Below are 13543 nucleotides of genomic sequence, written 5' to 3'. Positions count from 1 at the left end.
ATTGAAATCCTAACATCACCCCTTCCTGCAGACAGCCTTGATGAAACACAGTTGTCATAATTCAATGATGGAAATTCAAGAAAGAAAGTCACAGAAATTTCTACAATAATAGACATCTTTATTGGTGTTATAGCTGTAAGTCAGAAACACATTCAGAGTTCACACAGTCACTTTGCAGGATTCTTACAATTCCCCCGAGGGCTATATGATCTGCAGCATAAAAGATATTTTGGGGATTAGAGAAACAAAAGAGGGTTTAGAAATTGCAGACTGGTATAAGTATATATGGATAGTGGCACTAATAATAGCATCCCAACTGTCTTTTGTCAGCAGACTGAATCGCTGGGACCACAGGTCTCCACATTCCTGGACCTGGCTCTTGGATACAACAAGGCACCGCAGCAGGCAACATCTAAAACCATTCAACTGATCTCCACTGAATATTGCATTCTTGCACATGCACTCCCATGAAGGACTGGTGGACTGTTTATCTGCACACTTTCTATCGCTCTTCCTACAATATACACATTTATACGTCAGACACAGTAATTACGCCAATGTTGTGTTTTATCAGCTGATCTCAAAGGGTCATTCATTCATTACCTTTCAGAGCCCCACAAGTAATGAATAAGCTGTTTCATTAAAGGGCGAGTCGCACATTCAAACACAATGTTTGTCTCCAATTTTCCGACGTTTAGCGCAATTACAGAGAGCCGAAGGGATTAGCACTTTTCTGTTTGTTTCTGCTGGTATTTTCCACAAGCCACTGGACAACGATATAAAATGTCGCTGCAGTTTGGGCATAATGGGCACATTTCCAGATTTATTTTTGAAAACACATGCTCGTTTTAGTAACACCCCTCTAAATGTAGGGCTGTCAGTCTGCTCACTTGCAATGTCCAAAACTACAATTCAATAATTTAACAGATGGATGTTTGAGACTTTAAGGTATAAAGTTGTATTTACAATAAAAAATGAAGTTATTTGTGATATTGCTTTAAAAAGAGAGGTGTCAACGTTTTTCATTTTTAAACTACCAGTCAAAAGTTTGGGGTCACTTAGAAAAGTTCTTATTTTTGAAAGAAGAGCATTTTTTTCAGTGAAGATGACATTAAATTAAAAATCAGAAATACAGTCTAGACATTATTTATGTGGTAAATGACAATACTAGCTGGAAACAGCGGATTTTTAATGAAATATCTCCATAGGGGTACAGAGGATATTTCCAGCAACCATCACTCCTGTGTTCTAATGCTACATTGTGTTAGCTAATGGTGCTGAAAGGCTAATTGGTGATTAGAAAACCCTTGTGCAGTTATGTTAGCGAATGAATAAAAGTGTGAGTTTTCATGGAAAACATGAAATAGCTTGGGTGACCCCAAACTTTTGAACGGTAGTGTATATAGACCGTTACCACCCAGTGGAAGCCAGACTATCCATTTCTTTGCATTTCCTCTTTGAGAAAAAGACTCTGCAGCTCTAATCTACAGAATCTGTAGCTACAGTACACACGGAACCAGCTATTGCATCGAATCAACATCAACTTAAGCGGGCCTGTTACAGTTTAATATATTATTTATTCTCACTAAAGAATACCAGCAATCACATAACATTTAAAAGAGATTAAGAGAAAAATATAGAGTGATACATATAGAAATCAATCACTAGGCAGCTTGCTGCAATAAGATGCAGCTAATTAATAAGAAACCACAGCTATGAATCAACCATGAACTTCTCTCACCAACAGTTCCACTCATATTCTAGCACGCATGCACTACACACATGCTGGCATGCAACTGCATGCTCTCTCCAGTCATTTATGTGTACAGCACACACACATATACACACGTACACAATCACACACTGATCCAGGCACGAATCTGCTTCACTGTTGAGCAGACATGATATGCAAAAGTGGAGGAAAGAGAACAAAGAAAATTACATTAAATTATTCAGGGGGCAAATCTGTAGTGAGTGATCAAGTTTGCAAAGTATAGAAAGAGCACCTGATGTGGAGAATGTTCAAATATTTACAGGCAACATGGGTGAGATACGCACAAGAAGAGGCCACAGAATATCTGCTTTCAACAGGAGCCTGATGAGGAGAGCAAAGTCTAGAAAACTGGCACTGTGTTAGCCCTAGAGGAAAACTCCTACTACAGAAAAGAAAACAGACTTTAATTTAGAAGCTCACACTGAAATGACATCTGCTTTGGATTATTGCGGAGATGTTGGTCGATACATAACAAAGCTTTGTGAAACAGCGCTGACATTTCACAATGACCTTCGAATGTGATCTGCAGAGGTGGAAAACAGCGGGAGCGACGCTGGTCAGGCGCTGGGGGGGAAACGGGATATACAGCAGGGGTTGTGAGCGTGAAAAACCTGAGGATCCTGGCTACCTGCTGCTTCTGGCAGCACCGTGGACAAAGAGAGGGCTCAACACTTTTTTTCCTGTTTGATTGCAAACAATGAGGGGATTTGAATCTGCTCACGACAGCCATGGCAACGGATTTTGAGTGCCAACTATCATGTGGATTTAACGTTTTGAGAAAGGAGTCAAACACAACCACAGAGCTAAAAATATACCATATAGTGTACAAGGGAATGATGATAGAGGTCATTTTTAGGCACTGACTCTTGCTTTTTCTCATGAAAGTCAAAACCAGTAAGGGGAAAACATCCTTAAGAGTGAACAGAACAATCAGCAGGTTTCAGAATGCTGACATCTGCAGGCTTTTCCATTCAATGAGTGTGGAGTCACTGATGAGCTGTTCCACTACAGAACAAGTCAGATATGCAAAGACACAGTTTGAGTTGGTCTCACGTTCTCCTACATTTGGCACATGTACAGAAAACCAAGAGGAGCTTTACTATTCCCTTGGTTTCTCTAGATATTTACCACAGCCACATTCATTGAGGTTGCTACAATCGTTGCACTGATGAACCTGTACTTAAAAGTACCATGAGGTGATACATGTAAAGCAAGTACAACAGATCTCTGAGAAAATATTTCTTTTTAGAGATGCAGGCTGTTTGATATTCTATCGAATAAGAGTAAGAAAACGCACAAAAATACAAACTGCTCTTGTGTAATTAGGTATTAGTTGCAGTACTGTGAAAGAGCTACATTAGATCAAGCATGAAATGCAATAAATTCCCTTGAAAGGCAGCTAATTGATTTAACATGTTCCCCAGTATAAAAATGGCATTCTGGAAGCACTGAATCAGGGGGATTACACTCCCAATCCATTACACAGTAAAGTCATCTAAATCGGAAAGCAAGGCATGGATGTGTGTCCCTCAGAGAATTCAACAACGTGCGTACTGTTACACTCTGCAGGTGGGGATGGCTTGAACCTGCGATCAAACTCTCGACATCCATAATCCATTCGGTGTTTGTGTTGTCGTGGTGGTTGTGGGTGGCGGTGTAGTGTTCAGTCACTTCTCTAAACGCATGTGGATATTAATGAATTCCCGTCACTGGGGGTTTCCAGCTTCAACTTTGCAGTAAATGCCAGTGACCGGTCGCCTGCTCTCCACAAATCAAGCAATGTGTCGGACATCCCCGTCCAACAATCTCCTCCTGGAGGTGAGTAGTCTTCATCCCCTCGGTTACTTTCGTTCGACGCCGTGTGATGCCCCCTCCCCTTTGTTGTTCAAAAGGTCAGCGCCGCATCTGAGCCGCAGGAGGGGGTTTTTCACCGTGTCTTAAACCTGTCTCCCCGGTCACCGGAGGTTGAGGGCCAAGGCCACTGTAAGGATGATGCCCATGAGCATCAGGAAAGGCAGCCAGGTCTTCAGGAAGCCTGCACAGCTGGATGGTGGCGCCCGCAGAGAGGAGACAGAACATTAAAGGAGAGGCAACAAGATACATGTATGTGGTGACATACAGATCTAATATTTGTGTAAACCCCCACTCCACCCATAGCCCTGTTAATGTCCTACTAAAGACGAGCCACTTATCATCCACAATTACCCTCATTCCTGTCACCATGGCAACAGTCAGTAAAGATATTATGTACATCATCCTTTTTTCATGTTAAACCCCTGCTGAGAGGCAAAATAAGCAGCTGGTGTGTGATACTATAAAAAAATGTCAAGTTGAGAATAGACGGAATGAAAAAATAGTCTGGTAGACCGAAGTCTGAGGATATTAAATCACGACTCCCAGAGCATAAATAAGCAAAGGACAAGCCTGAGGGAGCATTATATAGATCAGAGGTGTCAAACTGATCTTAGTTCAGGGGCCACATTCAGTACAATTTGATCTCAAGTGGGCCGGACCGGTCAAATCACAGCATAATAAGCTATAAATAACAACAGCTCTAAAAGTTTCACCTTGTTATACATAGTGCAAAAAAGCACATTCTGAAACAAACTTTTTACATTAGATTATGAACAACCTGAAATTTCTGAAGAAAAATAAGCTCAGCTTAAACAATATCATGCCTCAGTTTATCATTTAAACATTACAGACTGCAGATCACAGTGTAATAATAAAAGCACAAACATTTAGTCACAGGCATCTAGAGCCACTATTCCATACAGTATTTTACTTCATGATCAAAACAACTCGTCAACGTCTAGATTTTTTTTTAAATTTACGCTTTTACAATTTGGAGTTGATGTCTTCTGTAAGTTTTACACTCCTGCAGGCTAGATTGGACCGTACATTTGACACCGTCGGTAATATTTTGGTCGTACAGGTTTCATTCACAAAAACTGCATGCTTAGATCACCTCTATTAAAGTAGCTTCTGCTCTTTTTAATCTTTAGTGGTCTGTAAAAACTCTGCCTGAGCTCTTGCTAAATAAATGCAGTCGGTTTGGTTGTTTCATCAGTGTGAACGCATGATGACAAACACTGACTTATCTTTTTGTCACTTTGCTGAACTAGTTGACTGCGCAGATAAGTGGCGATAAAGGAGCATGGTTTTAAGAAACTTCAATTGTCTTGTCTCTTCTCCTTGCTTTCTATCACTTTAGACCCACGGGGATGTGTAGTCTTTTCTTGTGATACAAGTATTCAAAGGCCTTCTGCAGGAATGTCCTATATACACTGTTAATACTTCAAGAATCAGGGCTCTCTCTCCCTCGTGTCCTGAGACAACAGGTTCAAGGCATACCAGAGAAATCATGCTCAAACCCCTGGGATCACTGTGAGGAACCTCATTCACAAACTTTAGCCCTACTTCTTAGGGTGGCTTAAAGAGAGCAGCTGTAGACTGAAAGGCCTGCACTGTAGCGGCTTTTAATGTCGACGATGTTCCCTTTCTGTCGGACTGACGGCAACAACCCCAAATATTGTGAGCATTTTCTCGGACAAAAAGAGCAAAAATCTAAATTCAGAGCTCCCTAAAGCATTAGACTGGACTGCTATTAGTTTTTACAACCTTGTCTGGAGCCAGTGAAAGTGTTTGTCCAGTCTTTACACCACAAAACCATAGTAACCAGCACAGTGAATGCCTGCCATTTTGATGAAAAAAATAAAAGGCCGATAGTATGGAATTAAGTTTGCTAACAAAGCATGATGGCAAACTGGCTACAGAACTGTACTGCTGTCCAGTCTTGAAATACACAAGTGATCAATGTGCTCTCCTGAATACTGCAGGACTGGTTAACTGTCCATACAATTAATTGTAGACAGTAGTAGGACAACTTTCATTGTGCGCTGATTATCAGAGTCTACAATGCTCTACCAGATGTGCACAGCTCCATCTTTTCTTCTCGTGGGGTTACACTTCATTACAGTCAACGCTAACAAAGCTCTTTACTTCAAGTGCAATTAATCTTTTCTGTGCATGAATGGAAACTAGTGTTGCGGGTTTACAGATACTGGGAAATTAAAAAAGGGTGCCTTTTGTAAATAATGATAATAAATCCAGGTAACAGATGTGGGATTGATGGGCAGCTAACGTCGACTGGGCATTTGCAACATTTCATTACTACTCTCCTGCACGAATCTTGGACCTGCCAACTGCTTTTATTTCTCCAGTGGCTAAAAATGAAATGTCACTTCTGTAGGTGACAATGAGGTAAAATCTACTGACAATATTCCCTCAAATAAGACAGAAGTTTTGTAGAAAGTGATCTATTATCACCTTCTGAGTTTGACAAGGTAATTAGCTAACAAGAGTTCCTCCAGTCCTCGGTAGATATTAAAATGCAGAGCACACACTGATACAGTAATTGATTCCTGTTGTGTTAGAGCTTCCTCTTACGTCTTTTACTGCCTCCTCGCATTAATACTGTCAAAATATTTACTTTTTTTGGTTCATGAAGCTCCATGTTCTGCCATCTATTACTCCCTTACTTTTCCTGACGTTTGACGTTTTTGGTGTGATATCATTTCCAGAATATTTGGGCAGGTATCGTGTCAATGTTAGAATTTCAGTATTGCAATAACACTAGCAGAGGTACAGCCAGTCTGTGGAAACATTCAGTGAAACGTCATCACATCCAGACAAATGAAGTTTTCAACTGCCTGGCTGCTAATTCATCTCTTGTCGTTCTCAGAAAGTTGTATATTTTAAAAGCCTAGAGCCAAATGGAGGTAAGTAAATGATAAAATCACATGATAATGAATCAAAGTAACCATTAAATAGTTGATTGCTTGGATGCGCTCAGATGACAGGTAAACTCTGTCAAAGTCACTATTTCCAGTCTTTGTCTATGTGACTGTTTGTGTTGGCTGTAGTATTCTGTTTTCTGAACTAAAATTATAAACACAGCACAATCAAAATATTGTAAAACAATAATAAAAAAATTTTAAAAGTGTGCTTAATTTTTTAAACTTCAAAATGAAAGAAAGAAAATAAAAAGAAGCAATTCTTCTCTTAATAAGTGTCATTTTTTTCTCTTAAAAAAATAAAACAAAAAGCACCAAGAGCACTGTTATAGAGCCTGATTAATAAATAGTGACAGCAAGATTAGCAGCATTGATAAAATCTTAACAAAAATTTTATAAAGTAAATAAAATCACAGGTTTTGGTGCTAACACTTGTTTTAGTTCATACCAAACAAGATGTGATTCAAACCTCAGTTATATTCTCCCAGACTGAAATCATCAGCATTAAATTCAACCTGCTATCTTTGAAATTTTGCTAACCGTTTGATGACATGAGTCAAAAGTGACTCAAATCCAATGGAAAATGGGTATCTCCTGGCCCACACTGCACATCGAAGGTTTATAGTCGTGACGTGAGTTTACGACAGCAACTCAACAGTTATTTTTCCCCCAACCTCTGGAAATGTCACCCTTCCTCACCTGACATGTTTTCCATGGATGAGAGCGAGGAGGCAGAGTTTGACCATGTTCCACGAGGTGCTGTTTTCGTACCGCATCAGATTCAGAGCCATGGCAACGTGTGAGTGACAGTTGTCGCAGCACAGGTTGTGCTTTGGAGGAAACAACACAAAGCCGATTATTATTATTGATGCTTCTCCTTCTATAAAATAAATAAAGCTCACAAAAGCATTCATGTACCATCCTGTGCTTATACTCCTCTGATGCGTCATGTACTGCAGTGTCCCAGGCGTTGGAGCCGCTGGCGTAGACTTTGCTTACATCAAGCATCCAGTACCTAGAGTGAAAGAGAAAAACAAACTGTAGGACACGTGTACAGAGACATGCTTAGTTCTCACCATTTCTCTTTTAAAAATATGCTTCATTTACTTACTTTGTCGGTCTTCCAAAAGCCATGTTGTCCTCCTGCAAAAACGCAACATTACTTTAAGTGACCTGGGCTCACTGTGTGTTCTTCTCCTGTTACTTCACTAAAAATAAGGAACTACATACAGACACAGTCATTCAATCAGAACCTGTGGCTAATTATTTAGCAGGAAGACTCAACATTTGAACATTTCCTTACTCATAAACAACATGTTTTCCATGTTTTGGAAGCCGGAATGTGCAGTTTAGAAGGTTTAACATTAAGACTTTAGGAAATGTGCCTCCCATCCTGTTTGTTTGGATTCACCATTAACTTTGTTTGTGTACACCAGCTAAATGAGTCCAAGTAAAAAAACGGGAAGCTGCGTGTTGCTGCACCTCTATTAGGAGCTTTTAGAAGTTATGTGTCATCACGAGTTTGTCAGCATAATTGCCCACAGCTTCGGTTATGAGTTAATAATCATAGTAACTGTATATTCTAAGTCAGCAGTGTGATCTTTGTGGGAGAAATTAGGAGAAAGTTTGGCTCTAAAGTGTCTCTAAATGGTCTGTCATTCGTTGGGCTCGATTCCATTTGGATGTCTCACACAATCATTAGGGGTCTAAATTAACTTAACATCAGCTATGGGCTTGTTTTTTTTATTTTATCATAGGAGGATTTAAAGTTAAAGTGAGTCTAGGCCAAAGCAGTAACAACACATGGCTGTATGGAAGGAAAATGCAAACCAGATATAACCGCAATCAGTTGAAATATTCAGTATAGGTCAGACAGTCAGCAGCAAAGAAAGATGCAGCTCCCTCAGTCATTTGAAAGGAATCACTGCTTTGCCACAGCAGGGGTGCAAACACAAGAGGAGCGAGGCAACAAAGACAGAGGACTGCCTGGTAAAAAGGTCAACATGTATCGGTTTTAGCTGCAGCACAACATCCTCAACATGCAGTGAGGTTCTGAACGGGCCCAGGGCACCTTCTTGATAAATTACTTTGTAACATGAACACCATATTTGTTATCTCTGTAATAAAAAGATAGAACTGCTGCCATGATACCTCTCCAGAGTTGTAAAATTGTCCCTCAAACACCACCGTTAAATATTTAAAGCTTTCAATCTTATACTCAAACCTACCTTTCGGGATCAAAATTCACAGGAAATTACCGCGCCTCCATCTACACTTACTGCCCAATGTATGGTTCCTTACAGCTACTTCTGATTACAATGACTGCTAGCAACAGAAATGACTTCAGCGTGTTTTGCCATTTTCTTGCATTATCTTAAATACAAACTCAGGGCAAAGGAGTGGAGTTTGAGTAATTTGATCTGAATCCATTGTGAGTGACTCAAAACACATTTTCAGTGGACCTCTTAAAACTAAATGTGAGTAATTGAAGCCAACACTGACTGTCTTACTCTAGAGAAGAGAAACTGTACTGTTCTAAATTTAACATACAGGCAACGATATCTTCCCAGAATGGCCTTATGTAATCCTTACAGTCATTACTCACCGAGACAAAGTACGGTCCAGCAAAGTCTCGGATGACTCCAGTGGAGGTGCAGATTCCCATGTGACCAATGAATGGAAGCAGCCATCTGAATGGAATGAGAAAAAAAAGCAAAGTCAACACAAAAGTAGAATTACTGCGATGAGCTTCAGATGATTAACATGAACCTGAATATCAATGGATTAGTAGAATGCTTTGAGATTGTAATTTGATTTACGACATTATTTTTAAAAAAAGTCAAGCTACGGTTCAGTATTTACTGCATAATAGATTCAAATGTGATATGAGATACCACCAGAAACAGGACAGCATGAATTTGTAAAACAACAGACGACAGTTAAAATCCTGCTTCAGATGCACTGCGTAACACATATCTTGAAAATACAGCTTCACGATTTTGACTTGAAATTAATTAAATGTTCAGTCCTACATGGCACCCATTAAACTTTTAAAGCTACAGGCAGGTTTCAAATACAGTGTTATGGGTGAGTCATTCCATGTCAATTCAACAAATGCTTGTTGCACCACTTTCTCAGATCCTCCCAAAAATTTTTTTGGGCTTTATTTGGGTAATTTTATGAACAAATGCAAAGTATTATGGTTATAAACATACAGTATAAGCAGTAATGATCTAATCTAATACCCATAGTCAGTCCAAACTTAATCCTCGCCTATGATTTTAGGGTTTTAAACTACTAAAAAAGCAATTTATACTCCTTTTACATGGTCAGAATTTTTCCCCTTCCAAAACTTTTACCCTTCTGGTGAGAAAAGTATAGAAATGAATGAAAATAAAAAAATACTGGACTGTGGAATTTCCCAAAATATCCTTATTATTTCATGGGCGACTTTATTTTGGGTTTTTCATGCCTCTATTTTAGGACTTATTCTTGTGAAAAGACATTGAAAGAATGAATTTTCTTCTTTACTAATGAAAGTTGCATAAGGTAAAAGTTTTAAAACATTAAAATAAAGCTTATTTATTGATTTATAGGCTGTTGAACTCAGGTGTAGACCCAAAATAGCCTAACTTTAGGCATTAAAAAGTGCATGTGGGATACATGGTACGCGGTTCAAATTTTTTTTGGAGGAACTAGTATGTGTGAAGTATGTGTGAACTTACTTTCATATTTGTTTCTTGTGCCAAAGATGAGCAACTGCTGAATCAATTTACTATACATTTTGATCCTCGTTTTTGTTTTTAGGAACCATTTACATGACCAACTAAAGATGAAAGATGAATCTGAAGCATCAGCATCGTAGTATAAGTTACAAAGGGCATATCTGAAGTTAATTATTATATAGACATTGTTTTTTCTTTCATACAGTAACTGAATAAGAAGAAATGGCATCACTCCCAGACTGCATTCTCAGGACAGCCTCGGTATCGTATTTGACTTATCAGCTGAATTTGAAGATTTGCAAGTGAAATTCATGCACCCAAAAGGTCCCAGCAAGAAGTTCACATGGCCTAGAAAGGATGACGTAGTGTGGGTGCCTACAGCCCACATCCTCTGTCCAATCACTGCTCCTTCAACACGCCGTGGTGGACAGTACCACATATCTGGTGCAGATGATGGCCTGATTTCAGAGAAATTCAAGCAGTTCAAAGGACAGAAATAGTGGTGTGATAAGTTGGGGACAAATTACATGTTTTACATGGGACCTAAGGCAATATAACTCATTTTAACTGCAATATATTAGTTAGAATTCCTAAAAAAACGCCTATAAAACATAGTGCATTTCTTGGTTAAATTGGCCATGAAGGATTCAAGAAACAATGTTGATACTTCAGATATCAATTATTCGGATGTTTATTGTTATACAGACAAAGTTTCATGTTTCTACTCCATGTCCCACATTGGTTTCTGTGCCAATATATGTATGGTGTTTTTCAGTCTGTTTCATAAATAGGCATCGTTTTGAGGTCTAAGGAGACTAGCTAGCTCTTGGATATTTTTAGGTTAGAGAGAACTTTTAAGGTACTTTGAGATTTTTATAACATATGAACCTTGTTACTTATTAAAATTTGTGAAAAAAATGCCTAAATTCTTGAAAAATGCCATTTTCGCCAAATTTTTAAATTGCCCTGTACCACAGAGAAATGGGTATATTCATTCCAAAAAATTTTTTCCTGCTCTATTGTTAAGGTGTTTGAACCCTTCAGATCACTTGTAAGTCTATATCATCAGTCAGTTCCCAGTATTATCTTCCTAAATCAAGCCTTTCTACCTAACATATCAATTTCCGAGTGGAAAAATAGGGATTTAAATATTTTATAACTTAGCAAATAGCAATCATATGATGCTAAAACTTTGCAAGTAATCTATTCTTATGTTGGGATAGTTAAAAAAAAAGTTTGGAGATGATCAGAGGAGGTCATGCAACAAAATTTCCTCAGATTTGTTGAAATGAGATGGAATGACTCGGGTTGACTTGTTATCTGTCTGGCAGATTACTGGATCTGATTTCAGAATATTTGTATTTTTATTCTTTCTCCATATGATTCCTGATGGGATGAGTACATTTAAAATGTGCTACTTTGGCTCTGATACAGCAGTCTGTCTCTGTCTGTAGTCACTCTGTGGTCTCTATTCAACTGAAACATGTCACTAGGAACAGCAAATCAACACGGAAGGATAAATGCTGATAAGCCCTCTTTTAAATAAACACTTGCAAAACATAAATAAGTAAATAAATAAGTATTTCGGTAAAGTTTTGCGTTCGAGCTTGCATTATTTTAAATTTTGATGCCAAGATTTTTATTCTTACTGAAAATACATATTCCACTCAAGCAGTTTTCACTTTCCTTTATTAATAATAACCTGTATCGGTATTAATTGACCCCTTACAGGTGTACCATAACTCCAGTGAGGAAAAGAGAATGTAGGACACTCAAAACACTTTTAACCTCACAGCATCTGATCTGGTTCAGACATTCAGACTGGAACCTTCCAGCTCCAAGCCCAACTCTGTTCGGTCTCTGGAAGCACGCTTGTTAAATATTCATGGTTCAAAGCCAACAGCACTCACCACTGTTTGATCTGATAATGCTAAAGAGACACGTGGGAAATGCTTCTTTGATATTGCTGCATTGGTACTGAGGTACATAACTGGGAGCAATGGAGGGTAACAGATGAGTGGAGGAAAGCAGATAATACAAACAGGAAGTAATGAGTGAAGAAGTTGTTTTTCTACAGTAAATGGATTACTGACATAACTTTGGATAAATAACAGTATTGTGACATAACTGTGATTAAAACACTAACTGTTGACTCGATATATTCTGCACTTAAAACATCATAACTTAAAAGCATTTTTGTTTGCCATTTTGTTTACTTCACGTTGTCTTTCTGATATCTAAACGAACACAATTGCACAGTTATGCCTATTTTGAATATTTCCTATTAAATACAATCTGTCTGCATTTATTCATGATCATAACTCTGTCTCTTGGTGCCACTAAAGCGCCACTTGAGGGGTAATTGTTTGGAATGAAAGCAGCAACAGGATGGTGCTGTACGGCTGCTAGCTAGCTAAGCTAGTGAAGCTGACACTTCGGTCCGGAGGTTTTGGTCCAAAGCCGGCGGCGGTAACTCACGATAAGACGGGGATAGGGGTCCACACAATGCAGTAAGGGTAGCGGCTGGCCTCCGGGTTAATTTTCTCAGACGCTATGTGGTAATTCTTCATGGTGTCTTTTTCAACAACATCCGCCATCACCAGCTGTGGAACATGAACTTCATCTGTCCCACTTACATCTGCGTCAAGCTGCCGAAACACTAAGGGCATGACCGGAAATTAAAGGATTTTTGGTCTTACAAAAATAACACGCACGCCAATTTTAGTGAACAATATGAAAAAGATGCAATATTAACGCAACATTAACGGTTGCAGCAAAATAATTGGCATTTCCTCGACACGTGGAATAAATCGTGACAGACAAATACGCATTTTGTTATATAAAATTTATACCATCTTTTATTTTGAGTTTTACATTGAAAGATAAAACCGGAAAGGCACTTTCTGACTCAGTGCGGCTTGACATTATTGTGCTTTTTTTGACAGCAGCAGCAGCTTCCGGGGTCTGTGACAGCAGCCAGAGGATTAGATCAAACAAGGCAGTTATTTTGACAAACAAGCTGTAAAACATATATTTCACAATCCAAATAGTTTACTATTTGTCATTTGAATCTGCCTCTTTTACATTCAAGTCTTTCTGAGGATGTCTGCTTGTTTTAACCATTCAATTTCACAGTGCAAAGTCTCAGAACTCATGGAATCTGGATTTATTGGACAATTTCTTGCACAGAATGACAATGAGGAACTGAAAAGCATCAAAAAACCACTGCAAAGCTGCATACATTACTC

General features: G+C 38.8%; 1 protein-coding gene across 2 annotated transcripts in view; it reads right to left on the bottom strand.

Moving 5' to 3' along the window:
• tmem222b (transmembrane protein 222b) overlaps positions 1-12942 on the bottom strand; it is a 538745-nt gene extending 525803 nt beyond the window's left edge. The window contains exons 1-6 of one of the 2 annotated variants that reach the window (XR_007945018.1): positions 12774-12942; positions 9176-9260; positions 7682-7713; positions 7489-7585; positions 7270-7400; positions 1306-3817 (exon numbers count right to left, since the gene is read on the bottom strand). Coding sequence is in view for 1 of the 2 variants with exons in the window: in XM_022194080.2 (XP_022049772.1) it covers positions 3730-3817; positions 7270-7400; positions 7489-7585; positions 7682-7713; positions 9176-9260; positions 12774-12892 (552 nt within the window). In the remaining variant the exon portion in view is untranslated. Of the gene's footprint in view, positions 1-97; positions 3818-7269; positions 7401-7488; positions 7586-7681; positions 7714-9175; positions 9261-12773 lie in introns of those variants that run through there. The other variant, XM_022194080.2, reaches the window with a different exon arrangement.
• Positions 12943-13543: the final 601 nt, after the last annotated feature.

Source organism: Acanthochromis polyacanthus, chromosome 11 (genome assembly GCF_021347895.1).
Source record: "Acanthochromis polyacanthus isolate Apoly-LR-REF ecotype Palm Island chromosome 11, KAUST_Apoly_ChrSc, whole genome shotgun sequence".
Taxonomy (NCBI): domain Eukaryota; kingdom Metazoa; phylum Chordata; class Actinopteri; family Pomacentridae; genus Acanthochromis; species Acanthochromis polyacanthus.
This window is presented reverse-complemented; position numbering and strand designations above follow the sequence as displayed.